Below are 27,678 nucleotides of genomic sequence, written 5' to 3' on the forward strand. Positions count from 1 at the left end.
GCGGCTGCCCTCACGGAGAATCAAGGACGCTTGCCAGTGGTTCCCGCGGAGAGCAACCCAGCACACGCGCCGGGCTCTGGCAAAATGAACTACGGAACCGTTCGCCGGTTGGTAACCCCGAATTGTGCGCTACGATTTAAGTAATAAGAGATTGTGAGACTGTAGTTTAATTTTATTGTAAAGGTTGACTTAAGAATGTGAACTAAAATAGTTTACTGGCAAAAGTGAACTGTGGAAATTAAGTTGGTACTACGTAAAAACTAAATCAAGGAATGTGTTGAAAGACGTTGCTCAAAATGAAGTTTTTATGTATTTTGTTGCTGTTTGGTAAGTTGCTTCGATCGAAAACTTTTCGAATCTTTTACACAAATATTATAGAGCACATTTTAATAATGTACAAGTTAAAATATCAATCCCTTTACTCTTCATATTGTTCGTATATTGTTTATCAAAGGTCAAAAACTTAAAAGAAATAAAAGTTAATATTTAAACAAACTTTTATTTTTGTTGCTTTCTTCATCAGCATTTAACTTATCAGATATCGCATACAGAGTATGCCAGTCCCATGGATGTGACGAAAAGTAATCAATTAAAAAGAAAAAAAACGTCTGTATAATAAGTATACAGGCTGTTGCAAAAAGGGTATACTAAGCCGAAACCAGCATTGTTTTTCACACACGAATTTATTTATCATCATCAGCCAATAATCATCTGCTGCTGGACATAGGCCTCTCCCAAGGAGCTCCACAACACTCAGTCCTCGGCCTTCCTCATCCAGCCACGGATTTACATATTTATAAACATACAAACGACAAAAACGCGTGGTCTTGTCCACCTCAGCTAAGGTTATTGAAAAAGTGAAATGGATATTGGTACTTAAGTAAAATTGTAGGTACTAGATATAAGTAAAAATTGTAATAGATTATAAGGAAAAGTTGAAAAGATGCTCGAGGAGTTTCTTTCGCCATTTCTTTCCTTCTCAATGACGGGGCCTTTGTGAAATGGTGGTAGATGACTATCGACAAATAATTGTAAAATTTTACGTCGATTAAACCATTTGAATTTGAATTTGAATTTGAATTTGAATTTGAATTTGAATTTGAATTTGAATTTACATTTCACCGATATAGTTCTTGATATGTAGTGTATACAGGAGGTTCGTTGTAATAGTGGTGTATACTAGGCCGAACAAGGGTGTTTCAGGGGGTGTTCAGAAACTTAGTCGGTCACGTGATATTTTACTACGACGATCACTTTTTTATTCCAAAACTCGCTGTAGAACACAAATTGTTCATGTTGATCCCATGAGTCACTCCCTATTGGAATGTATACCACTTGTACCCTGTATAGGCTACTTCAGGAGGGCTAGTACGGGGCGCATTTAAGACGTGACAAGAGTTTTGTATCGCGCTCACTCACATCGCGCAGCAAGTATTACCTTTTATAAATACCTACATACATATGCTCACGACTGTAATACCCGAAAGGGTAGTCGGACATTACTCGCAAGCGAGTCACCTGCTTTTCACTGAATGTACATTTGTACTCACGTGATAGGTCGCAAGCCGTATCGCCGTCTTGGAATGAGCACAATGCACTTATTAGGGTACACATCTAAATCTATATGTGCAGGTTTCCTCACGATGTTTTCCATCACCGTAAGATCGATGGTATACATTGTAGGCACTTACTCAACGCATTGGTGCATGTCAGCGCCGCGCCGGGATTCGAATCCCCATCTTGAGAAGCGGGTGCTTACCCGACTGAGTTACCACCGCTGACTTCCTGTAAATATGCTAGGTACTGACATACATACATATAATACTCACGCCTGTCTTCCAGAGGTGTAGGCAGAGACTATGGATCTCCACGTGCCACGATCCTGACATACTTCTTTCGCTTCCTCCACATTCATAAGTCTCTTCATACACGCACGTCGGTTTCGGAAACTCCTAATTTGGCTCTTCTTGCTAGGTACTTGGTTGAATATAAAGTTGGCTGCTCATTGCATTACCTTAAACTGTCGTCAACCAGCGCTGACGACGACGTCTTCCAATTAATTTTCATTTAAATGTTGTCAATTGTCAGCAAAATTAAATGAAGTTTGTCGTTTCTTGACAACTCAGGGCGGCTGGCAGCTCGCCAAGTTTTATTTTACAACTCCACTACAGTAACTTTGCACCTCGGAAAAAGTGTATTACAAGTTGTACTTGTTTTTTTATTTTCTTAGAATGTATTTATCTAAACGTTGGTGCCTGGAAGAGAATATTTATTGATATTTAAGTACAAAAACAATAATTCTATATTTTTCTACATTTATTAGAAACAATTAAAGTATTATAAATGCGAAAGTGTTTGTTTACATTTCTCGCAAATACAGAACGGATTTAGTTAAAAGTTTATTGCAATACAGGCACAAAACCTAAACGTAAAATTCACATAAGCAACCTTTACCTAAGAGATTTAACCATTCAGGCCGGTGTGAAGTAAGCCAGAAGGTTAGAATTGTCATGTAGGAAAGTATGTTGGAAGTACCTACTAAAGCTGTGAGTGGAAAATCCGTTTGGTCCGATACGTACGAAACCGATACCTTCAATGAAATTTAATGTGAATGGTATAAGGTGTTGTGTTTGGCAGATGTAAACTAGAACCTTTCCTTTTGATCAAGTACCCAAATTATCAAAATATACACACGGCATAAGGTGGGAAGCTACTCAGGTATTAGTACCTTTTGTTCCATTTACCTTTCGACACAAGACAATGTGCCAGGGAAAGGGTAAAATGAAGCGTTCTAATAACTGTCAACCCCACACAAACTAATTGTCGGGTCGAAAATTACAATACAACGACGGTTATAATAAAGAAATAACACGCGGAAGGCTAAATTAAAGGGGTGATTCAGTCGTACTAGTAGAATACTAACAATATTTAGTCAATACAGTTTTATATATTAGGTAAATTACCTATTATCAGATAAATCTAGCATAGTTCGAGTGAAAACAAAATTAAAAAGTTTTTATTTTCATTTAACTATATAGGTAGGTATATACTCTACCTACATCACAGTAAATAATCATTGCAGTAGCAACAATATAATGATAGTGTACATAAAGGAGCGGGTGTTTAAAAACAAGTTCGGATTCTCCAGCCACATCAGAGCACATGCGAGAAGATAGACAGGGTCGCTGTCGTCGGATACGACGAGGAGGCCATCAGTATCACATAAAGGAGCAATAGTTCATATTAAATCTTGCTAGAACTGGGAGGCGTTCTATAAAACTTTTATTATTTGATTTATATCCGCCGCTATGCAGCGAACAGAGCGCATTGTTTCAACTTGAGGTCCTGTTGGTACAACCAGTAAATTTGATATACATACGATCAAATATATAAGGAGTTTGATTACAATTTAGTACATGTTAGGTATATTCAGCTGCAGCCAATCGTCCTGGTTAGGGTCTTTGCCTCCTCGCTCCATTAATATTAGATTATATGTCCATTAAATTTTCCAAAGTAGATCTAAGTTGCTTTGTGGACTAACTTCATTAGTTCTAGCCTATGACTGAGGTGGGTAACGTCATGTCTGTTAGACCCATGAACCCCCGACCGAGAGTTAAAATATCTGTTGCATCATCCATCCTCTTACCAAATACTTTATTATTAAAAACTTATTTGCCACAGTCAAAGTCAGACTGTGGACACAACATACTACACAATAGAACAGGCCATTTCTACTCTGTATGTTTGCTTAGTATCTCCAACCAATCTCCAACCTAACTTAAAATGTCTAATATTTCACATGACGGAATTAGGACATAAAAATACAATATCCGTCATTCGGTTAGTCTTAGTATTTTTCGCTATAAAACCGATGCCTTGACGATAGCTTGGCTAGCTTCCAGTCGCCATCTGAACTTTACTGTGGCAATAATTTTTACTGCTGCACTATTCAAACTGCTTTGAAATGACTGTGGCACAAGATTTGAGTGCTGGCGCGATTGAAATGACGCCCATTGGTGGGCCGTATCCACGCCTGCAGGCAACGACTTCGATATACGGCGCGATTCGTCTCGTTCATTTAACGATATACGTATTACTAGACGATATATTTATATAGAAGTGTTTTATAACCAGCCTCTTTTCAGTGGGGCGCCGGCTAAATAAATTCTTCGCTTACCAATAATTTATAACATCTATTGTTAAAGCTATTTCGTTTATATTTCATATTTCGCTCTATGGATTACATTGTTGTTTCCATATAAATGGTAGATATATTCAAGGTTACACGCTCTTGTGTCCTTAAATTAAATTGAATTACGTTCCCCTTGAGAACAATAACTTCTATTGAAATATTATTTGGGTTGTAACGAAAGACTATATAGCTTTTAATATAGGTAAAATGAACAATTCCAGCCGAACAAAAAGGTCTCAAAGGGATCCGAGCCTTAATGAATACCTACTGTCTAGTTGACTGTGAGTAGTTAATTAGTTTCAACGAAGGTAATATACAGGACAAAGAGGTGACTTTGAAAATTTCGACATTATGATGTGATTTATGATTATGAGACACACTGTATCCGCATTATGAATGCTAAATAAAATTGTAGATGAATTTTATTGTGTTTAAAAATACAGGTCTGCGGTGGTAGCTCAGTCGGGTAAGCGCCCGCTTCTCACGCAAGAGATGCGGGATCGAATCCCGGCGCTGACATGTACCAATGACTTCTTTTAACTTAAGTACAATGTATACCATCGCTCTTACGGTGAAGGAAAACATCGTGAGGAAACCTGCATATCTAGATTTAGCACATCTAGAAATGTGAACCCACCAACCCGCAGTGGACCAGCGTGGTGGGAAATGGTCCAAGCTTAGGAAGGCAGTTTAGACCTTGGGGATATGCACAAAGGTTCCACTCGAGAGAGCCAGATGCAGGTACTTACACCCCCACAGAGAATATAATAGAATAGAATAGAATACAGGTCATGTGTCTATCTGACAAGGAGTACCACAACACTCTATCTTCCGTTGCTGCTCGACATAGGCCTATGTCCAGTAATGGACGATCACGGACTGATGATGATCATTTAAAAAAAAACATTCGTAAGCAATTAGAAAGAGAACTGTTCCATTGCTTGAGAGTACCTATTGTAATAGTCAGTTATTGTAATACACAGAAGTACACAAAAAGCCCTGCATTTCGGTATTTAGAAATCAATTCCCCCCTCACTGATCCACTAAAAGCTACTCCGACTGTATACATAGCTAGTTTGCAAACAGTGACCGATGGCATAGACAGTATGTAATAGTGCGATGGACATAAAACGGGTCGTTAGCAGATCATCAGCCAGTGAATCTGCCGCCTTCATTGGCCGAGGGCCAAACGCCAGCCTAGTAGGTTCTGTAAAAACGTAATGAAAACCGTCACGTTTTTACATAACTGTGAACGTAATTTGTAAACCAAGCTAATCTATCTCCAACCAGCCTGCCAAGTGTGGAGATTATAACAATAACGCTACAATTTTGGAGGCTCATATCCTGCAGTGGATATTATTACGGGATGTGCGTTTGCATTTTACATAAGTACTTACTAAGTATCTAAATAACATGTGATCTGAAAATTTCATGATTCACAGACTCTAGACCAACCTATAGTTAACTATAGTTAGTATTTTGTAGAATAATAGTATTCATAATTAATAGTACACAACGCTAAATTAACCACGCTCAAAACGGATACAATTTATAACCACCATATTGTGTGCCTCGCTGACTCACAATAAAAAATATGGAGCTTTAAATTGCGCCTGAAAAAGTACCAGCGGACAGCTATATTGTAAATAATGGATTTGTTTTCGGATTACGACGCATGTGAATGCATTGCTATCTGTCAAAACTGTCGCATTTATATTTTTATGTGCTAGTTTTTGATAACTGCGAACAAAAATGTATAAGCTTCACCCAGTTTTACTGGTTAGTTCGGTAACAAAAAAAATCTTTTATAATTTGTTACGTGGTTCATGACACTCAAAGTAATGACGGCTGTGCATAGATCGTGGTCTAATTTCGTGTGGGGGATGTCCCGACATTATTATACGTACTTAAATTTTATTAGTATTAGTAAAAATCCTACTTCTGCTCTAGCACTATCGGGCGATTATAATGTATTTATTCAGCCATCAGCCTACGAGATCACGCAGCTCTTAGTGCCCTTGCACGCCGACCCGCGCCACTTCACGACCATCTTCTCTATTACTCTACTCAGTTTATAAAACTGTTAACCCCTGAATTTATAGGACTGTCGTTTTACAAGCAGCTTGCAAAGCGTTAACCTTCAATAATCAATTTAAGGTAAGTCCACCTTTCTGCATCGTACACAACGGACGCATCGCATTCAGTATTCTTTGTATAGAAATTCACATAAAGTGCGTCCACTTCACGAGCATTACCAACGCCATTTCTCCATACCTTTATGAAATCCGTTGTATGCGATACCTGATGTTGATGATGTACGATACCGATAGATGGACGCTCTCTATCAACGAACCCTTTGTAAGTTCTACAATACTGGCACAAAACAAAACAATAACCTCAAAAATTCCCCTTACAGCTATAACATCAGCATACGAGATCACGCAGCTCCTGGTCCCCCTTCACGCGGACCCTCGCCGGGCCGCCGAGCTCAGCTGTCACTTCACCATGGACGAGCACCGGCTGCACTCCGTCAAGTGGTACCGAGACATGAACGAGATCTTCCGGTATAACCCCTCGCAGAAGGTGGGTGTGAGGAAACAGAAGATAAATCTGTCTAGCGGTGGTTACATCTGGAAATAAAAATGGAGAGGGTGACTTGTGCATTGGTGTAAAAGATGTGACAAGCATACCTACTTTAATAGGTACTTATTATATGAAAAACTAGCAGAAGATAACTTCTGAAATATTTAATGCTAGTGTAGACCCCGCTTAGCATCAGTAAAATTGCAGAACCCGACTACTGCAAATAATTAATGATAATCTTGCAGAAGTATGCTTGTAGCACTAGTTTACACACTTGCAAACGTCCACTTATGTCATTTTATTGCTATCTTAAACGACAATTAACAACTAGTTTACCCAGACAAGCTACAGCTCTAGTAATTATACTTTGAATTTATTAGGTTTAATACCTTTTTACCTATATTTAAAAACTGCATTAATATGTATGTATATGCATGAATCATCACGACCCATTACGTCCCCACTGCTGGGGCACGGGTCTCCTTCCAATGAAGGAAGGGTTTTAGGCCTAGTCCACCACGCTGGCCAAGTGCGGGTTGGTGGACCCCAACACAAGCAAGCTTGTGCTGAGAGAGTTGTCGGGTAAGTGGGCAACCCGACTGTCAGATGTTTTCAAGCCGCCCGAAGGCCTCTGACTAGGCTTAACGACTGCTGCCGAAGCAGCAACCGGGACCCACGGCTTAACGTGCCGTCCGAAGCACGGAAGCGTCCAGAAAAGCACCACTTGAAATTGGTCACCCATCCAATGGCTGACCGTGTCAGTTGTTGCTTTACCTCAGCGATCAGTTACGATCACCGAGGCCCGCTCCACTACGGACGCTTCAAATTTTATTACTTATTCATATTCGTAGACCTGAACTAACCTAATAAAACGAAAAAAAGAAGATAACTAGGAATTAAATTAGCATAGCCTAATTGCATGACACAGAAACAGTTAAAATTCCCAGAAGAATGTCATGTCTAAAATAAAATATTAATTTATATTGAATTCCCCGATGCAAAGGCTGTGTCAAGTAAGTAGGTTGTTAGGCTGACCCCAACGGCCTACATTATGAAAATTAATCGAAATAGAATAGGTTACCTAAAATACATGGAGGTTAAAGACGAATTGGACCAATCACAAGTCCCTACTACCTACAAAGGCTTAACCCCTTTACAGGCAGTGATTAAAAAATTGCTATAGTGCCACAAACTTATCTGTTCCGGTGACAGCTCAAATAAATCTCTAATATTTCTTAATTCTATAAGATTTTACGTTTGCTTGTATTGTTATTTCGCTCTTGCGGTGTTAATAAACCCATGTAATGTTTTAAAATATACAATTCATTAGTAAGTAATGAGATATGGATCAATTTAGTTCGCTGTCACCGGAACAGATAAGTTTGTGGCACTATACTTATGTTTTAACCCCATGAAGTGTGGGCTTATGAATGGTATACATACCTATACCTTCTATCTGTTAGTCTGACACACTACACACCTATCAATACAACATAATTCAATATAACGTTATCATTGTAAGATGTTGGGCACTGGGAGAAATGAAAGGTTCACGCTCAGGAAAATAGTAGCAATGCATCGTATTATCTCACGAAGTGGGAGCTGCAATGCAGATCTGCGACTTCCCCACAACAGAGTACTTACTTACTTCAATTGAAACAATTAAAAGTACACACGACTCATAAATATTACCATCCGAATTACCCTTGCACTTACAAGTGTATCGGGTTTCTCGCTCGCACTTCTATTGTTGTTCTGTGTGTAACTACATAGTTTAACGTATCAACTATATCCTTTCCTATACCACCTATGTATATATTGTATGTACACTGGACAGGTATTAGATAATGATAAACACAAGACATTATACTAATATAACAGACATACAGTAAGAGTTAATATATAGTCAATCTACATGCGTATTCATCACGTTAGCAAAATGTTTCTGACTCAGCATAATGCCAAGACTATTACAACCCTAACAGCCCCCGATCCGCCTGTTCAACGTGTCAGGCATCATGGTGCCGAGACGTTCACATATAGACAAGCAACATGCGTATTCATCACGTTAGCAAAAGGTTTCTGACTCAGCATAATGCCAAGACTATTACAACCCTAACAGCCCCCAATCCGTCTGTTCAACGTGTCCGGTATCATGGTGCAGAGACGTTCAGATATAGACAAGCAACATGTATATTTATCTTATTATGAAAACGTTTCTGACTCAGCATAATGCTATGACTATAATTCCCCCCAACAGCCCCCAATCCGTCTGTTCAACGTGTCCGGCATCATGGTGCAGAGACGTTCAGATATAGATAAGCAACATAATTCAATATCTATCATGTTAGCAAAAGGTTTCTCACTCAGCATAATGCTATGACTATAATTCCCCCCAACAGCCCCCGATCCGTCTGTTCAACGTGTCCGGCATCATGGTGCAGGGACGTTCAGATATAGACAAGCAACATGTGTATTACAATGTTAGCAAAAGGATTCTCACTCAGCATAATGCTAACACTATTACAACCCCAACAGCCGCCGATCCGTCTGTTCAACGTGTCCGGCATCATGGTGCAGAGACGTTCAGATATAGACAAGCAACATAATTATATATCTATCATGTTAGCAAAAGGTTTCTCACTCAGCATAATGCCAACAGCCGCCGATCCGTCTGTTCAACGTATCCGGCATCATGGTGCAGAGCGGCGAGTGTGCGGCGGAGTGGTGCGCCGTGCGCGTCATGCCGCCCCCCGTGGCTACCAGGGCCGCATACACTTGTGAGATCTCCACTGAGGGACCCAAGTTCCTGATTGCACGGCAGACCAAGTACATGACTGTTTCTGGTAAGTAATATTCGTCTTCTTATTCCTACTTTTCCTTATTTAGAGTCGGCTTTGTGCATCATGTCACGCCATTTACCGTATCCTCAGGGGCGTATTTAAAGATTGTGCGCCCTGGGCTCCTGTAGTTTTCCGCCCCATCAAGGATTGAAAGAAAACAAAAAGTGTATAGTACCTATCGACCTACATATGTATAATAACCAGAACGTTTACAAATAAATGTTTAATGTTGGTTGTTGCTAGCTGTTCGTAGGGTGCTCGGTATCCGGGCGTGGGTGCGCGGTCGCCGCCTCGTCCCGTTATCTACGCACGGCTGGCGGGATGACGCGGGCGCACTGAACGGGTCGCGCCCGGATACTGAAAAAAATATTTTACGCCGCTGCAGGCTGTGGTTGCCGTTTCATAATAGCTTATACCCACCTACATAATATAGGTATATAATGTATTATATATCCGGACCGGCTACCTACTTACTATACTGACGTACTTTTATTTAAACTCTTATCATATTATGTTATGCATTTATATTGTACCTATTCTATTATTTATCGTTTATTAATAAACTTAGTATTATGCGTCTTATTATTTATAAATGTATATATTTTACTTAATGTACAACCGATCCTAATTAATATACCTCGCGTTCGTGACTGAGGTCACAACACTAAGGGCCAGCTGAAAACCAGCGCTGTGGCCTCTCTGGCCACAGCACACGCTGAGCTGGTGCCTTTTTGACGTTCTGGACAGCAACCTTGTTTGTTTATATTGTATTATTTTCTGTTTTTTCATATATATTTTTTGTAGTAAGGTAACGGGTCCATATTCCGAGGTAAATAACAACATTTGAAAGTAAGTAAGAAAAATAAGCATTTGTAACCATCAATATTGATGTGAAATATTGTCTTCTGTAAGAATATACGTTAAATTTTATATTTCTTAACACAGATTCATTGATAACACATTAATTATACTTAAAAAAATATAATTTATTACACATGTCGATTTGCCCTTATACCGAGGTAGGATTATGGTTTCTTCCATATACCGAGGTAGCCTGTTCCATATTCCGAGTTAGTCCTGTCAGTGGCTCCATGAGTGTGGCCATGAACATAAGGAAATTACAATCTAAAATATCGATATACTTTTTTAACCCTAAAGTACTCCAAATAAATTTAATTATTCTAAATAGTAGTTGAAAATAATGAAAAGAATTAAATACTCTCCATTTATATTGGTTTTCGTGATAATTTCTATTATTTATGTAACATTTTCATAATTCATTATTGCAACTGGTAACATTGGCTAGAAAAAATATTCATAATGCTTCTATGATGTTCTATGGACTTTTCCAAGCGATTAAAAAAAAATAGAGTAGAGATGGGGTAAATTGATGAAATAGTGACAGTAATCGAATATAATCGATTATTGAACTCGAATGATTTAAACATTTTTTACTATAGTTTTTATCTAAGTAAGGTCTAAAATTTTTCCACGATATTTTATGTTCTTACTTAAATGTTTAAAAGTTGATGATACGTAATAAAAGTAGATGTGTAAGGGATGAGGAAAAGTATCGAATACTTACAAAAGCCAAATACCTTATCAGTACTAATTTCCGATGAGTACCTAATGTATTTACCATAAACGAATATGATTATAATAAAAGTATCTACCCAGGAATCGATCCAGCATCGATTATTTTTTCATTCAAGCATAGGTCGGAAGCAAGGAACATTGCACTAGGTACATCTCTATGGCGCATGCGCGCTGGACTGGAGGCGCGCCGGCGCCATGTTCAATTTTCCGCCGAAAAGTTTGCCGCTATTCTTTGAAAGTATTTTTGTTAAGTCTTTACATTAGAAAACAAACATCTTTTATTAAATTATTATGTTTGTATTTGCAATATGCAATTGGAAAATCGATAAGGTAAGCTTGTGTGCGAATTATTTTAGGAAATTACGTAAAATGGAAATATTTTTATGTTTTTATCAGTAATTTGGCATCAGTTTAGTTACTAACCTAGGTTTTTGTTCTAGCGTTTTCGTTTCTAAACTCACTAAGTTTTGTGAAAATGGGTACCAACTTATAAGGATAAGCTTAATTCTGTCAACTATCCATACAATTTACCTACTTACTTTATTTTTCAGTGACAACAACAAGAAAATGAAAAAATCAACCAGATCCCTTAACCAAACATGAAATGCAGTATACAGGACATTCATTTATCTGGGAATTCTGGGATAACAATATTACAACGGCCATCAGACCTCGAAGTAGAAGGATAATGGAAATAAAATACAGAAATGAAATTAGGCAATTGTGTATATAAGTGTTATAAAAACTCCACGGTCGTGTGTGTTATTTTATTCACCCAAATAAAGTTTTACGTCTACAAATTTCTTTCTTTCTTCTTTTATAAAGAGTAATAAGTAGGTAGTATCTAGTAGTAGTTTCGTAAAGTCAGGCATATCTATCCACACCCCTTTTATATTTAGGAAGAAAGTCGCTAATTCATCTTGATTTTATGGTTTGATGACGGCATCGGATGACACTGCGAAGGTGTGATGTAGTCATATTCCGATTTCCGAGGTACCTACCTATGTAAAATGTCATACTCCATGTTAGGGGTTCAGCAAGTATTTTAATAATCCATATTCCGAGTTATCAAATTATCGATTTAGAAACAACATAGATTTGTTACTCAAATCATACATAAAATATTGGTAAAATTATGTATCACTTACGTTAATAGCGATGAAATAACACTGTTTTTTTATCATTTCAAATATACATACTAAGTTAAGGTTTTCTATGTAACCATGATTTTTGGGTCAACAATTATCGTGTCATATTAAGATTCCTAGAGGATATTTTGTACCGCCGAATTAGGTTATAAGCTTGTCACGTTCATCATTATTATTATGTAATCAAGCATATACTTCAAATGTTATTATTTGTAAAGTTATAAGCTAAAAATCATGACAAAGTATTTTTCCTTATACCGAGGGTAACTCGGAGTTAGGAACAACGTATAAAAATCAGGCCCTTATACCGAGGTATTTTGTTTTTGAGTTTAAAGGGGTTAAATTAGTTTAAAAAGAGTTAAAATTTAAATTTAATGTAAGTATAAGAATATAATAAACTAAATATAAACTATTTACAAAGTTGAACGTCGTATAAATATTAAAAAACACAATTATTAAATATGGCTGGCCTTACGTAAGCCGAGTCGCGTTTGTATGAAAAACATGGCGGCGTCGCCCTCACGGCACATTACATGAGTTTTTAGTAATTTTAGGCAATTTTAAACATATTTACTACATCAAGTAGTTTCAGTTAAAGATAATGAACGATTAAATGTAATTTTAGAGTATCCAAACCTATTAAAATGAGTAATAATCATGAAAATAAATATAACTCGAAATAAGGACGCCATTTTGAATACCGCGATATATGGACCCGTTACCTTATTCTTTTTTTTCTTTTTGTTTCTGTTTTTATTGTTCAGTGTGTCAAATAAATGTTTCTTTCTTTCTTTCTAAACTTTGGGGACTGAGTAAGACATTTTTTTTCTTTTAAATTTCATAAAAAAATACAGAGGCGGAAAAAAATAGACTATTCCACCGGTTCAAAAAGAACAAAGGCCGGCTTTCATACTTAAAAAATCCAGCACTGCTCGTCACCAAAATACCCCGGAGTGACACAGCGTCCTGCCAGTGATGACGTATGGTGCACAGACGTGGACACTGACGGTAGGACTGGTCCACCGATTTAAAGTCGCTCAGCGTGCTATGGAGAGAGCTATGCTTGGGGTTTCTCTGATGGATCGTATCAGAAATGAGGTTATCCGTCCTAGCCTACGTATAGGACTAAGGTTTCCAACATAGCTGTCAAAATATACAAGCTGAAGTGGTAGTGGGCTGGTCATATCTGCCGAAGAACCGATAACCGTTGGGGTAGACGAGTTCTCGAGTGGAAACCACGAACAGGCAAACGCAGCGTGGGACGCCCTCCTGCCCGCTGGACTGAAGACCTTAGGCGGGTAGAGCCGGTAGTGGTTGGGTGAGGAAGGCCGAGGACCGAGTGTTGTGGCGCTCCTTGGGAGAGGCCTATGTCCAGCAGTGGATGATTATTGGCTGATGATGATATGGACATGACGACCGAATGGCATAGTGGTTAGTGACCCTGACTACTGAGCCGATGGTCCCGGGTTCGATCCCCGGCTGGGCAGATATTTGTTTAAACACAGATATTTGTTCTCAGGTCTTGGATGTGCCCGTAAAATGGCAATAGGCCCGCCCCCTATTACATTGGGACTAACATAACACTCTGGCGAAAAGTGGGTGCAGCAATGCACCTCTGCCTACCCCGCAAGGGAGTACATTAGTACAAGGCGTGAGTGCGTGTGTGTGTGATGATATGGACAAGGTCCGCGCATGCTAGAGAAGTAGATTTTGCTCTTAACGACACAGTTCGTATAGTAATGGGATGCCTCAAACCGACACCTTTCTACAAGGTCTACTCTCTGGCTGGGATAGCACCCCCTAGCATACGGCGAAAAGTGGCATGTTCTGTTGAGAAAGGCAAACAAGAATGCGACTACAGACATACACTTTACTCACATACTGCCGCACCTTCTCGCCTTAAGAGCGTTTCTAAATAGTGTGGTGTCCTTAACTGATTAAAACCCACAGAACGCAAGACTAAGGCTCTGGTAGGAAAAGCAGCCCCAGGGTCCTTTCCTACCTTTTGAGGAAAAACTTGCTCCCGGTATCAGTCTCCCCTGGCACATTTGGAAGACTCTAAATCGGTTGCAAACAGAGGTAGGCTGCTGCAAGGACAATCTTTGCAAGTGGGGCTATACCGTTGGTACCAATCTACCTATGCGACTGTGGTACCGCCCCCTGACTATGGAGCATGTACTCTCCGCCCCCTGTGCCCTTCCACCTGAACTCGGGAAGACTTACTCCAGGCCAACCAGAATGCTATCAAAGTTGCTTCGTTTTGGTCTGGACAAATTAAAAAATTCGCATGTTCACTGACACGAAAGATGAAGAAGTTTAGAGTACCTACCAACCTACATATGTATAGGAACATTGTGGTGATAGATTTGCATAAAAAATTATATCTTCCGAAGAAAAAAAATCTGGATAGACGAGTACATTTTAGAACGTTTAGAAATAAACTTGTGCAGGGCGGGCGACTGAGTTATCCAAAAAAAACTTTAGATTTCCTTCAAGAAAATACCTACCAAGGCGGAAAAAAAATTAGACTATTCCACCAGTTCAGAAAAGAACGAAGACGGCTTTCATACTTTGATAAGACTTTGATTTCTTAAGACATGAAATCAACATTTGCAAAGATGGCTCAGGGCCGTTCTAGGCTTACGTCCTAAAATATTGTTCTGTTCTTTTTTAATCCTTCAACCTAAAGTCCAAGGGCGGCCTGCCGGCCGCCCCTGGGCCGCCCTTCACCGCCTGCCGCCCCGGGCTGTAGCCCTTTTAGCCCTAGGGTAAATACGCCCCTGCGTATCCTATTATAGTATATATGTCGCAGGCATCTGGTTTAATCTCCTGTTTGATTGAACCACTAGCCCGTTCATTGGATGGCGCTATTCAGTTGTATGGGGAACACCCAAATATTCCGAAAAACTTTTTTCCGAATTTGATAATTCCGAATATGTAATTTACGAAATATTGCAATACCGATTTTTTAAAATATCGAATTATAAAAATTACGATAATTATAATTTCGAATATTATAATCACGAATATTGTTATTACGATTATTAAATATACGAACGTGAAAAAATACGAATACTTTAATATACGAAAAATAAAATACCGATTTATTAAAATCACGAAAAATTAAAATCCCGATCGGAAATATGATAATTCGTGATTTTGACAAAAATTAATCATATAATATGCCATTTATTTCCAAACTAAAGTGACTTAAGTATTAATTTTATATAGTTTAACATTTTACAATTTAACATTCTATATAAAAATTTTATCAATTAGCTTAAATTCATTATGATGCATTATTAATTATTAACTTTACTAAATTGATTACATTTCTAAAACTAAATATACATTATTTATTAATTTAACCAATTAATATCAGTACTTACTCTATTTTTATTACATTATTAATTTAAATTAAGATAATTTCATTATTAATTTTACTAAATTGATTACATTTGACAAAAATAAATAAACGTATTTAAAACTTCAGAACCAAAACCAAAAGATAGGTGCGACGACGAGCAAAGCGAGGAGGAGCGTGTTAGGTGCACATAGATATCGAAAAACAAAGCGGAGCGCAGCGAAGCGGAGCGGAGCGTTTCACATAATATAGCTTAAAAATATATTGTGTAAAAGATTTAGTTTCCCATGGATTTTTGCTAGATGGCGCTGTCGTCACCATTCTACATCGCGGTATGGTTTGGTTTATGCTTTGATTTGGGGAAAAGTAAATAAGATTGTACCATTTAAAATAATTGCAATACAATTGCTCGGATTTTTACGGTGGTTAACCTTAAAAAGCTTAGGACCCAAACCTAAAGATAGGTGCGACGACGAGCAAAGCGAGGAGGAGCGTGTTAGGTGCACATAGATATCGAAAAACAAAGCGGAGCGCAGCGAAGCGGAGCGGAGCGTTTCATATAATACAGCTTAAAAAATATTGTTTGTATACGGATTATGCTGTTAATAAACATACTCGTACTATTCGTAATATATGACTATTTCTTGTTCACTAAAAACATTCGGGAATTTGTATTTTCGGAATATTAAAAATTCGGAATTCGTAATTTTAACAATTCGATATAATAAATAATCGTACTTTTGAAACATCGAAATTGTAATATTCGGAAATATGACTTTCGTCATTTTAATTAATCTGTGGTTTAAAATTTCGTTTATTATACTATTCGTGATTTTCGCTATTCGGAAACTTAAAATTCGGGATTGTGAATTATTCGGAACTACGAAATTCGTAATTATGAAAATCGTTATTTTCATATTCGTAAAAAAGTAATTCGAAATTCTGTAGTGTACCCAGTTGTATGACTAAAGGACAACTCGTCAAGTCGTTGATTGTAACGTCATTCAGCGGAGTCGTTGATTGGGATATAGTATAGCAACTTTATAATGTCTGGTTAGGGTGAACATGACCAGACATGAGTCAACAGAAAGAATATGTTACAAAGCTCTTATCTCACAAATTAACTAAACAATAACAATAAACGTACCTTCATATTGTTGTTTATAATTGTCCAGTTACGCCACAATTTTTTCTTTGAAACTATCCGCCCGCGGCGTAATAATAGGTAAATCCATGTTGTCACACTATTTTAACACAAATAACGCACTTTAAAGCTAATTTATTTCCAAAAAACTAACAATATAGGTGCTTTTTGTGTCAGCTGTTAGCTGTTAGACGCCATATTTGTTTTATTCACCACCTGACTGATTTTAAGTCAGCTAACTAGTTGGACGTTTTGTGACGCTTGTGCAATCAACGTTCGGCCTAGTCATACAACTAAGCAGCGTCATCCAATGAACGGGCTAGCGGTTCAATCAAACAGGAGATTAAACCAGATGCCTGCGACATATATACCAAGTGATATTAGCTTAAAAAGGGCAGGTATTTAGTTTTGCGCGCGTGATACCCATAGCTGGGTACCAGGGCCGCATACACGTGTGAGATCTCCACGGAGGGACCCAAGTTCTTGATTGCACGGCAGACCAAGTACATGACTGTTTCTGGTAAGTGATGTTATGTACGGCTTAACAAAGGGAAGGTTTAATTTTTTTCGTGATATGGCGCCCGTATAGTAAACTACCCTATTGTTGACACCCCTCCATTTATTGACACAGCGCAGAATAAATAAAGAAAACAAGACAACGCTTCGTTCTATTTAGTTATATTTATCTTTGAATGCAGCAGTAATAGTTATTCTGTAATGGTAACACTCGGCAGTCATTTTTACAGCAATGGCTGACCAATAAAACATAGACAATTCGTGCCTCTCCGTTGCTTCTTTACATTCCGCCATCTTGGATCGCTTTTTGCAAAGGACAGTGGCTACTTTAGGAATAAATTTGCTAGTATTTCTTAAAAAAAATGGTTAAATTTGTTATTTGGACTGAAAAGGGAACAAAATTCCTTTTCCATTTCTTACCTCAAAAACCACTTATTTTCGGTTTTAACTTCGGATTTAGGTGGTGTCAATTATAGGTAGCACTTTTGGTATATTTTCCTAATATTGACATATTGGGTCAATAATTGGAAGGATTTTTTTTTGTTTTCATGCTAATATTTTAGCTTTTTCCGGTAGTATATCCTATAATGATCACGTTGACACTATTTAATCATTTATCCCACACGAATTTCCAATTCATGACACAGTGTCAATACAGTGAAATCCAATTATCGACATAGTGTCAGTAATCTATTTCCCTATTATTGACATGTCTATATATAGGCAAAGTGTCAATAATTACGCTCATAAACGATAAATATTTTTATGGAAGCTTACCATAAAAGTGGCAGTGAGAAGTGAAGCAGAAAAAAAACTTTTTCTGCTTCACTTCTCACTGCCTTTCTGCAACCTGAACCTCTGAAGTCGTCTGACTATCAGGTGGCCTGCCAACTGCTCTACGTCCACCTGTCATCATTTTGCCTGGCCAAAAGTGTCCTGCACACTTCCCACCCAGCTGAATCCACCTCTTAATCTGTTAAAACTGGGATTCTGACCCGGCGGGTAAACAATTATCAAGATAAGTGTTAAGTTTCACAAAATTTAATGATATCCAGCTGTATCGTTCGTTTCGATTGGGACACTGGACATTACCTTAGTCTTGAACATGTTTATCTACAGGCCAACCCTCAAGGATGCTACGTGTAGTTCTGCGAGCATAAACTGGAGATACCAGAGGCATATTCATGATTCTTCATCAAAATAAAGATGCGACAAAGCTACACCACACTTTTTCTTTGGCCTTTCTCTTCCAGCAAGTACTTACCAGGTCTAAGATCAGCCTCGGTCCTGACGGCCAAAAAGCATGCTATGTCACGCTGGCTTGTTCGTTACCTCCACCCGAGAACTCGATTACTCCAACTGTCTTTCTTCTTGGGTGGCTGGCCTATTGGCATCTCACATTGGATCTCTGATGGATTGATTACACCAGTTCAGTCCGCATTACGACTTTACATCGGTGGACCTATTAGCCCAGCTGTGACCACGTTTCTGAACCATATGGCATCAGCAGCAGGAGCAGGACGCACTAGCTGGAACCTTTGAGAAATGCCCAGGGGATCATGAGACGAAGCATTCTAACTCAGTGGGACTAGTCTGCTAGCATTAGCATTAGATGCAGTATATATGGTATGTCAGATCACTAGCTGATGACTTATGGTATGTGACACTTATGGTGTTTCAATATATCACCGTGATATACCAAATAGAGAACCGGACCCATGGTACCCTCCCAAAGGTTTAAGTCCTGTTTAAAACGGTTTTTATTACCTAATATCAAGCATGTCAATAATTGGTACAGGAGGTGTCATAAATTGGAAAACCCGTGTCAATAATTGGGAAATAGGGGTTCTTTCAAATTTATAGCTGATAATAAAAAACTAAGACTATAGGGTCATTGTTTTGTCAAAAATATTATAAATGAATATACACCTGAGACCGCTACGGAAAAAATACCACAATACTAATATTTTATGCGTATTTATGGCCAGTTTTGCAGACGACTCGTCTTAAAGTGTCAATAATTGGGTAGTTTACCCTAATATTTTAGTCTGTGTCCGTAGCTACCAGGGCAGCATACACCTGTGAAATCGTTACTGAAGGATCCGAGTTCCTCACTGCAAGGATGCTCGGCCGACAAAGTACAAATGACTGTTTCTGATTAGTGGTGTTATAAGTTACCGTAGCACTTATTTCATAAGTTTTGTTTCATGGGATCGTAACATTTAGCAAAAGGTATATTTGTTACCATTGTTTGGCACAACTATTCAAATTACTCCCCATACTCAATGTTGATATTATAGATAGTTAACACTGTTATTTCCATCTTATTCACCAAATTAATGTGGTTATATTAAACGAGCCTATTTTAAATCGAACTTGAACTTCGGAACTACCAAGCCTACAAAAAGCTTCTTAAAGTTTTGTTAATACTGAAATCAATGGACTATAAATAAACACAGTTTAGAAAGTTTATTAAGTTTAGAAGTCGACGAAGAAGCCGATAAAATCATGATCTAGAAGTAGCGAAAAGCAATTATTACAGGTTTCTCCGTAGAATTTTGTTATTTTAACGAATTTACAATATTCGTAGAATAAAAGTTGTTCAGAATGACATGACTCATGACCCCGTAGTCACCCTCTTTTGGCTTACTATATTACTTTGGCAACACTCTGTATAAGTAGTTTTAAAGTGTTCAGGGCGAGGCCCTATTAGTGCGTTGCGTTGAGTAGTTGCCGCATCGAACATCGGACGCATGCGAACGCATCAAAGAGGCCTCACCCTGACAAGACATAAACCTCATCCCAGGTTACCTGTTAGAGATCGCTCTCAGCGATCAGGCCACCTAGGTATTGTTCATTGCTCCTAGTTTATAAGTATTTTTTGTAGGGTTTACTTTTTGTAAAGTCTGAATTAATCTTAGGTAAGTACTAAATTGACAGATTCTGAACGGTTCATCAACAGTCAATTGTCCTGCCAATAGAACATAGAAAATAGACAATCGACTGTTGATGAACCGTTCACAATTTGTCAATTTAGTAACAGGCTTTAGTGACCAATAAAATGATATTTTATTCTACCCCCCAGCGATGGGCGACCGCGCGCCCGTGATATCCGGAGCGCCGCCGCTGGTGCGGCCGGGCGACCAGCTGATGCTGAACTGCTCCTCCGACTACTCGCTACCACCGTCCAACATCAACTGGTACATTGATGGGGAACTGCAGAAGGTAAACTTGTGTATACCTACAATCGCAAGCAATAAAATGTTCCAGTAAAAGTTCCAAGCAATAAGTATGTTCTAGTAACGTAATAAATGGAACGTTAATGGCATGTGGAACATTTTCATTGCCCGTGCGTGTAGTTATTGGGGTTATTCTAGCTTTACAACGAAAGCTTTCATGCAATTGGTGAGTTGACTGCAACGAGATAGAGTTATGGACTTATGGTGTTATTTATTTATGTAATTAGGTATAATTTATTATAACACAAAACAGTCATAATTATTATACAAATCAGGCTTACAAACTAGGAAATTTCTTCCAGCCAACTTTCGATTGGTGGACAAGTATAATACCTAAATATCTCAAAAATGAGTTATCAGTGCGAATCTTTAGCACCGTATTCTCTTATGATTATTATGGAAGTACTTAATAATACAACAAAATTAATGTTTTAATAAAATTAATTAGCTGCCTCGTTACCTTCTATTTTTAAAGGTTTATACTTAATTAACCCAATTAATTAATGTAAGTAGTAAATTTCTGAAAGCAGGTAAAGGTATAATACCTAAACTAATACCAAATAGACACCGTCCACAGTGTTAACTATGTAGATATTTGTCGAACAGCTGCCCCCAAACTGAATTCGATTTGAATAGTCAACACTGCGGTAGTAATCGAATAGCGAGTTCAATCCAACTACTCATCATAATCTTGATTGAGAGGTCTAATCAATTCGAGTAGTACAGTGGCGGATTCGTCTGACTGTCTCTCTAAACTTAATATGTAGTTCTTGATTCGTGGATCGTAAGGGTTGAATTATTTGTGTGGTATCTTACACTAAGATTCTGATGAGTATCCTTTGTCTACTTTGTTGATAGTCTGATTCGGTTTTGCGAAATGAAACCCTAGAGATTTTGGTAATAGCATATATAATCATCATCTTAGCGCCACTATTCACTTTAAGTTATACCCTATGAAATGTGGACAAGTAGGTAGTTAGGTATTTCAATTTATTTTGATTAAAATAAAATCACAATGGTTCTATAAATCTTTAAGTCCATTTAACGGTCTCACAATTCAGGATTTTAAGCCAGCCGTAACCGTTTAGTGAAGATTAACGATGCAGGTTTGACAGCAGAATTAAGTATTTGTTTGGATATTTAGCTACCCGAAGTAATTATTGTAATGAAAACATTATTGATGCAGCCTGGAAAAGTTACTGGACACGAGTCCTAATTTAAATTATCTTGTTGATGGCTAAATAGACCTTGCGATCGAAGCGAACTTGACTACCCTCATTTAACCTTTAGCACATTTGGCTAAGAAGACAAAAACTTTTATTTAAAAGTTTCATGGTAGTTTTACACTCTATTGATGCGAGAAAGCAGAAACTTTTCTACGTTTATTCAAACTACCACAACCCATTAGAAAAGCTCCTTCTCGCAACGTCTTACCCGTACTCACTACATCGGCAAGTCCGATAAATAGATAGCAATTTCTTGTACCCAAATTACATTATCGTGTATATAAGAAGTATAGTATACATTGTGTGTTATTATTATGAATTATGTATAAAGGTTTTAATTGCATATTTAGTGTATAACTTAATTAAAATTATGAATAATCAATGAAATAAGTAAAAAACTAATTGTTTGCTTTTTTGAAAACTATTTACTTACTGATTTTCCTGTAAGTAAGTACCAGTAGGAGTAGTAGGACTAATGGAAAATATTTTTAGCATTAAGTCCACCTTGGTGCTATGAAGAATCCTACTAATATGTAGTATTATAAAGGCGAAAGTTTTTTATTCAAGTCAAAACGGCTGAACCGTTTGTAATGAAATTTGGTTAGTTTGAGTTTACATCTTGGATTAACACATAGGCTACTTTTTATCCCGGTATTCCCACGGGAAAACTTTTTAAGGCGAAGCGAAGCTCGCGAGTACAGCTAGTAATTAAATATTGTTGTCTTTACCAGCCGGAGCCATGGGAGCAAGCAGTAGTAAGCTCGCCACGAGAGGGCGGGCTCCGAGCGTCCTGGCGGGTGCTCCGCGTCACAGCGCCGGCGCGTGGCAGTGGGGCCTTGCGCGTTACCTGCGAGGCCGAGCTGCCGCTGGAGCCGCCACTGCTGCGGGACTCCTCTGTGCTCATCACAGTGCACTCGCACACGCATCCTGACAAATATGTCGCTAATCGAGGTACGGGGTTGTTTAAAAGTGGTTATAAAGCTTCCACTATGTTATTGTATTTTTGACGTTTCCTTATGTCTGGTAAGTAAAGTGGTTTTCCTTTGCAGTCACCAGCGTGCAATCTCCAACACATGTTATTGGCGGAATTGACAGTGTTAGTCACACACAGTCAGAGAGCCACAAAAACAAAAATTGAATTGAATTGCAGTCACCAGGATTTCGAATGTCAAAAAAACAATAATATAATGGACAGAGTATAATATCGCGAACTTGTTATGACAACCATTTCCGGATTTAAAATGTATTGAATTTGACACTAATTACATCACATATTTTGCGATCGTGGTAGGGCCCCAGGTGACTGGAGTAATCTTCGGGCCGCTACAAAGACGTCGTTAGATAGCTGATCATCCGACCCATCACGTCCTCACTGCTGGGGCACGGGTCTCCTTCAATTGAAGGAAGGGTTTAGACCTAGTCCATCACGCTGGCCTAGTGCGGGTTGGTGGACGATAGATAGCTGACATGATATGGCATATGCCCAGTACTGATAACCTCTCTAAGGTTATCAGTCCAGGGTGTTCCACGCTACGCTTGATTTTTCGTATCTCCACTCGATGTATGTAACTAATTCATAAAAACATTAATAATTAATACTTACTTATAATTTATCTTTGTTACAGGTCAATCATCAGTCCTAAGCCTACATTTATTAAAGTTGTCGTTAATTTGGACATTTATGGAAATATACAGGTACATGAGCTTATGAGGACAGTTGGGTATTGTGGGCGGTGATATTAGAAGTACCTAAATGTAATGATATGCGAAGATAGAATTGTAATACACGTAAACAAATAGATAATTAATATACTTAATTAAGAAAATAAATTATATTATTAAATGAATGTAGCGATAAATGTTTAAATTATGTATTGACAGACTAGAGTGGGAATGCCTAAAGTTAGCAAAAGTTTTAAAAGTTGCGTTATTTCTTAGTTTTGGGTGAAAATGCGTCGTGCAGATATAATTACCTATTTATCGAAATATAAATACTTACATACTTTTATGTAATTAGGTGTTTGTAAGCGATAAAGATTGTTTAATAACGTGTTATTTTAATATGATACATATTTAGGTAAGTATAATAGTAATGTATTAAACTTAAGGTGCAATTTTAGATATTATCCAAGGATATGTAAATATTTTAGGTAAGTCCAATCTTTTCTTCGATGCACTTTTCTTAAATAAACGATCTATGGCTGTGTTTTAATATTTAGAAGAATATTAGAATTCAATGTGTATATACGATTAATAACTTTAATTTCAAGTCCATTAGCATGCTATGTTCTAATACACATAACGATGTAAAAATTGTAAATAAAAATATAAATATATTATTACGGGGTTTTTCTTATCTTATAAAAAATATCTTCAAACTCATGATGGATGTTTTGTATAAGATTATTAGACTTAGTACCTAATGGCAGGTTATGAAGAGAAGATATAAAATCTCCAACCTATTTTTTTCGAATTCTCGTTACCAATATAACAAATACACAGAAATAGAATTTACCTGTAAGTAAACACAAAACAACAGGACAAAACAAGAAACAGAATACCCAGCATGGCCAGTCTGTTTTCGGTGGTGCACCAGCGCAGCTCCAAAAAGGCCCGGAGCTCAGCATATGCTACACGTACAGAAATGTAACTGCAGCGCTGATTTTCAGCAGGCACCCTTTCATATTTCATGCATTAGTATCCTCGGAGTAAGGCAGTTCAGACCTTGGGGATATGCACAAAGGTTCCACTCGAGAGAGCCAGGTGCAGGTACCCACAGAGAATAGAATAGGATCCTCGGAGCCAATAGGGCGTCTAATAATAATTTACACTGTCGCTGACACGTTGTAGGTATCTGCTTTTATATAAGTAATAATGTTATAGTAGTTTAATTATAAAGGGGCTTACTGATAATCAAGAAAGACTTAACGTACTATGTATACGAGTAACATAATACCTACCAATACGAGTAAAAGCTACCTAAGTAAGTAATTCATAAGGTAAAGCTTATAACAGTACTCGGTAGCTTTATGCCTATAAAGATGAATGGTACCACTCGACTCGCTAAACACAACATTTCAGACTTCACACCATTGTTGATTCGTGGCTCGTTAGAGTCAATTTAGAGACAAGTGTTACATTTATACTGCATTCTACCGTCAGTACTATCGAGCCATCAGTCGGTAGCTTAGAACCGCTGGAATTCACTGTAAATACACACGAAGTTGGCATAACGTTGTGGATTATGTATTTCCTCGCTAGTACATAGAGAGTTGTAACAATAACAGGAGAGCATTCGCTCTCGAGCTCCGAGCGCTCAAGTGCCGACTAATTCGATTTCTCTCTGGAATTCCATTTCTGACACATATAGAGCAATGTGTGCTTAAAAACTTAGCGACTGCAGAAAAAATTTGGTCGTAACCAAACCTTAAAATTCAGTTTATATAAGTCTGTCTACTGATGACTGGTAGTTTCTTATTCGATTTCAACCTTCGGTCAATAGGTGGGTGAATGATCGAATACAGATAAAACTTTACAATCTTTCAAAACATATAACATTGTATAGAGGCTGTCGTATCTGTAGTAAACCATTTTAGGAACAATAATTTATTGGGCACCAATTTCCAAGTATTGTATTGTGGCGGCAAGTGCTGGTTCTTGCCCCGACTGGCGTCGAGCCAGGCAGCCGTCCACGCGCTTCAAAACCAGAGCTCCATTATCTTAATAAGTCTTGTGTCCAGAAGAAATCGCTAGTAATGACAGCTCCAGTGGTGCGGAGCTTGTGTGAGGCGCGGAACTGAGAACCCGGAAATACCCTGTAATACTATCCTAATCCTAATCCTAATCCTATCCTAATCCTAACTTCCTAACTAATATTATAAATGCGAAAGTAACTGTGTCTGTCTGTCTGTCTGTCTGTCTGTCTGTCTGTCTGTCTGTCTGTCTGTCTGTCTGTCTGTTACTCTTTCACGCCAAAACTACTGAACGGATTTGAATGAAATTTGGTATACATACGGTTTAGACCCTGGGAAAGAACATAGGCTACTTTTTATCCCGGAATTCCCACGGGAAAACTTTTTAAGGCGAAGCGAAGCGCGCGGGAACAGCTAGTACAATATAACTTTATTGGTCACCATAAATATTAAAACATGCAGACAATACTTATAAACTAGAAACAATGAAAAATAGGCGGCCTTATCGCCAAGAGCTATCTCTTACAGGCAACCTTAGTAATACCCATTCTTGAGCGACAGTAGTTCAGTAGTGTAAGCGCTCTTCTTGCCAGAGATGCGGGTTCGAATCCCGGTGATGACATTATACTTATACTTTATACCAATGAGTTATTTGGAAGTACAATGTATACCATTGCTCTTATGGTAAAAACATCGTGAGAAAACCTGTATGTATATCTAGATTAAGCACATCTACGTCATGTGATTGTGAACCCACCAACTCGCAGTGGACCAGCGTGGTGGGAAATGGTTCAAACTTAAGAAGGATAGTTTAAACCTTGTAGACATACACAAAGGTTCCATTCGAGAAAGTCAGGTGCAGGCACGGTGCAGGTATTTTATTTTATTTTATTTTTATTTTATTTTGTTCGGAAAACTAGAGACTTATAACAATGTATGTAAGGTCAACCGGGGCCAAGTCGCCTACGGGGCTAATGCCTCGAATCCATTTATCTTCCGAACCACATACTTTAGAACTACTGGAGTCATCTGCTATCTATCTTTGTAACTGAAACTTTTACCTCTGACCAATAGATGACGTATCCGGGTAAATTTTCTTAACAAATCTGCCATTTTAATTTTTTCGCCTCTTTCGTTGAATCGTTCCAAATGTGTGTTTGTTTAAAAGAATCTATGTTTCCTAACTGTAAATACTGTTATTGTTTTGTTGCTTTACATATTGTTTTGATTATTTTATTGAAATAACGTAAGATTCGGACACAATATGCAATTACAAAATTGTAGGTTTAGCTTTTATTTTGGGGTAAATGCCTCTGGGCTGATGGGGTTATTGCCTCTATTGCGGCGCAATAGCCCCATTTTCAGAGGTTCTAAAAATTTTATGTTATGATAAATGTATTTAATACACTCACGAGCAATGAAAAAGTTCCAGTGACATTAGCACCAAATTACTCCTAAACGAAAAATACTAGGTTAATGACGCCTTCTGCAATATTGAAGAACATTTAACGGCGTATCAGAATTAACATTCTTAGATTGGTAATCCAACTAAAACGTAAATAATTTTAATATATAATAAACTAAATATTTTAAAAAATTGGCGTCATTTGGTCTCGATATTATAATGTTGTTAACACGGTATATAGAAAATAATCATATAATAAATAAAAAATAGTCGTATTAACAGAATGATCCCACTTGTTTTTTAAACTCTAAATAGTTTTGTAATGATTAAAATTCCGTCAGACTCTAAAAATGGTATACTTACTAATTTAAAGTTGTGGTTTGATTGCAAATTCAAAAAAATATGCCCTAGTATGCTTTTATACTGTATTTTAATTTGTCACGTAAGTATTTATACTTTTTTAAGTCCAATAAAGTTTTCATAAATAAAATGTTGAGCACCCCTGGAATCTTGGATGGGGTAAATGCCACTACAAGAAATTAGGCTACGTAGGCGCCATAGCCCCAAAAGTTTTTGATCAACTGATTCTCCTTAACTAAGCGCTGTATTTAGTTTACAAGCTAATAATTAGCTACGTTAATAGTAATTCTATAAATTATATCTACTTAAACTTGTAAAAACCTCTTCCAAGCACACAAAACTAGTGAAAGAGGCATTAGCCCCACTAGGG

General features: G+C 37.8%; 1 protein-coding gene across 1 annotated transcript; it reads left to right on the plus strand.

The window, feature by feature from the left end:
- On the plus strand, positions 1-24,174 carry LOC105390644. The gene is made up of 6 exons (XM_048626984.1): positions 1-327; positions 6,609-6,775; positions 9,438-9,621; positions 20,472-20,611; positions 22,583-22,802; positions 23,477-24,174. The coding sequence occupies exons 1-6, from the start codon at positions 297-299 to the stop codon at positions 23,560-23,562; spliced, it is 828 nt and encodes a 275-aa protein (XP_048482941.1). The 5' UTR covers positions 1-296; the 3' UTR covers positions 23,563-24,174.
- Positions 24,175-27,678: the final 3,504 nt, after the last annotated feature.

This window comes from Plutella xylostella, chromosome 17 (assembly GCF_932276165.1).
Source record: "Plutella xylostella chromosome 17, ilPluXylo3.1, whole genome shotgun sequence".
Taxonomy (NCBI): domain Eukaryota; kingdom Metazoa; phylum Arthropoda; class Insecta; order Lepidoptera; family Plutellidae; genus Plutella; species Plutella xylostella.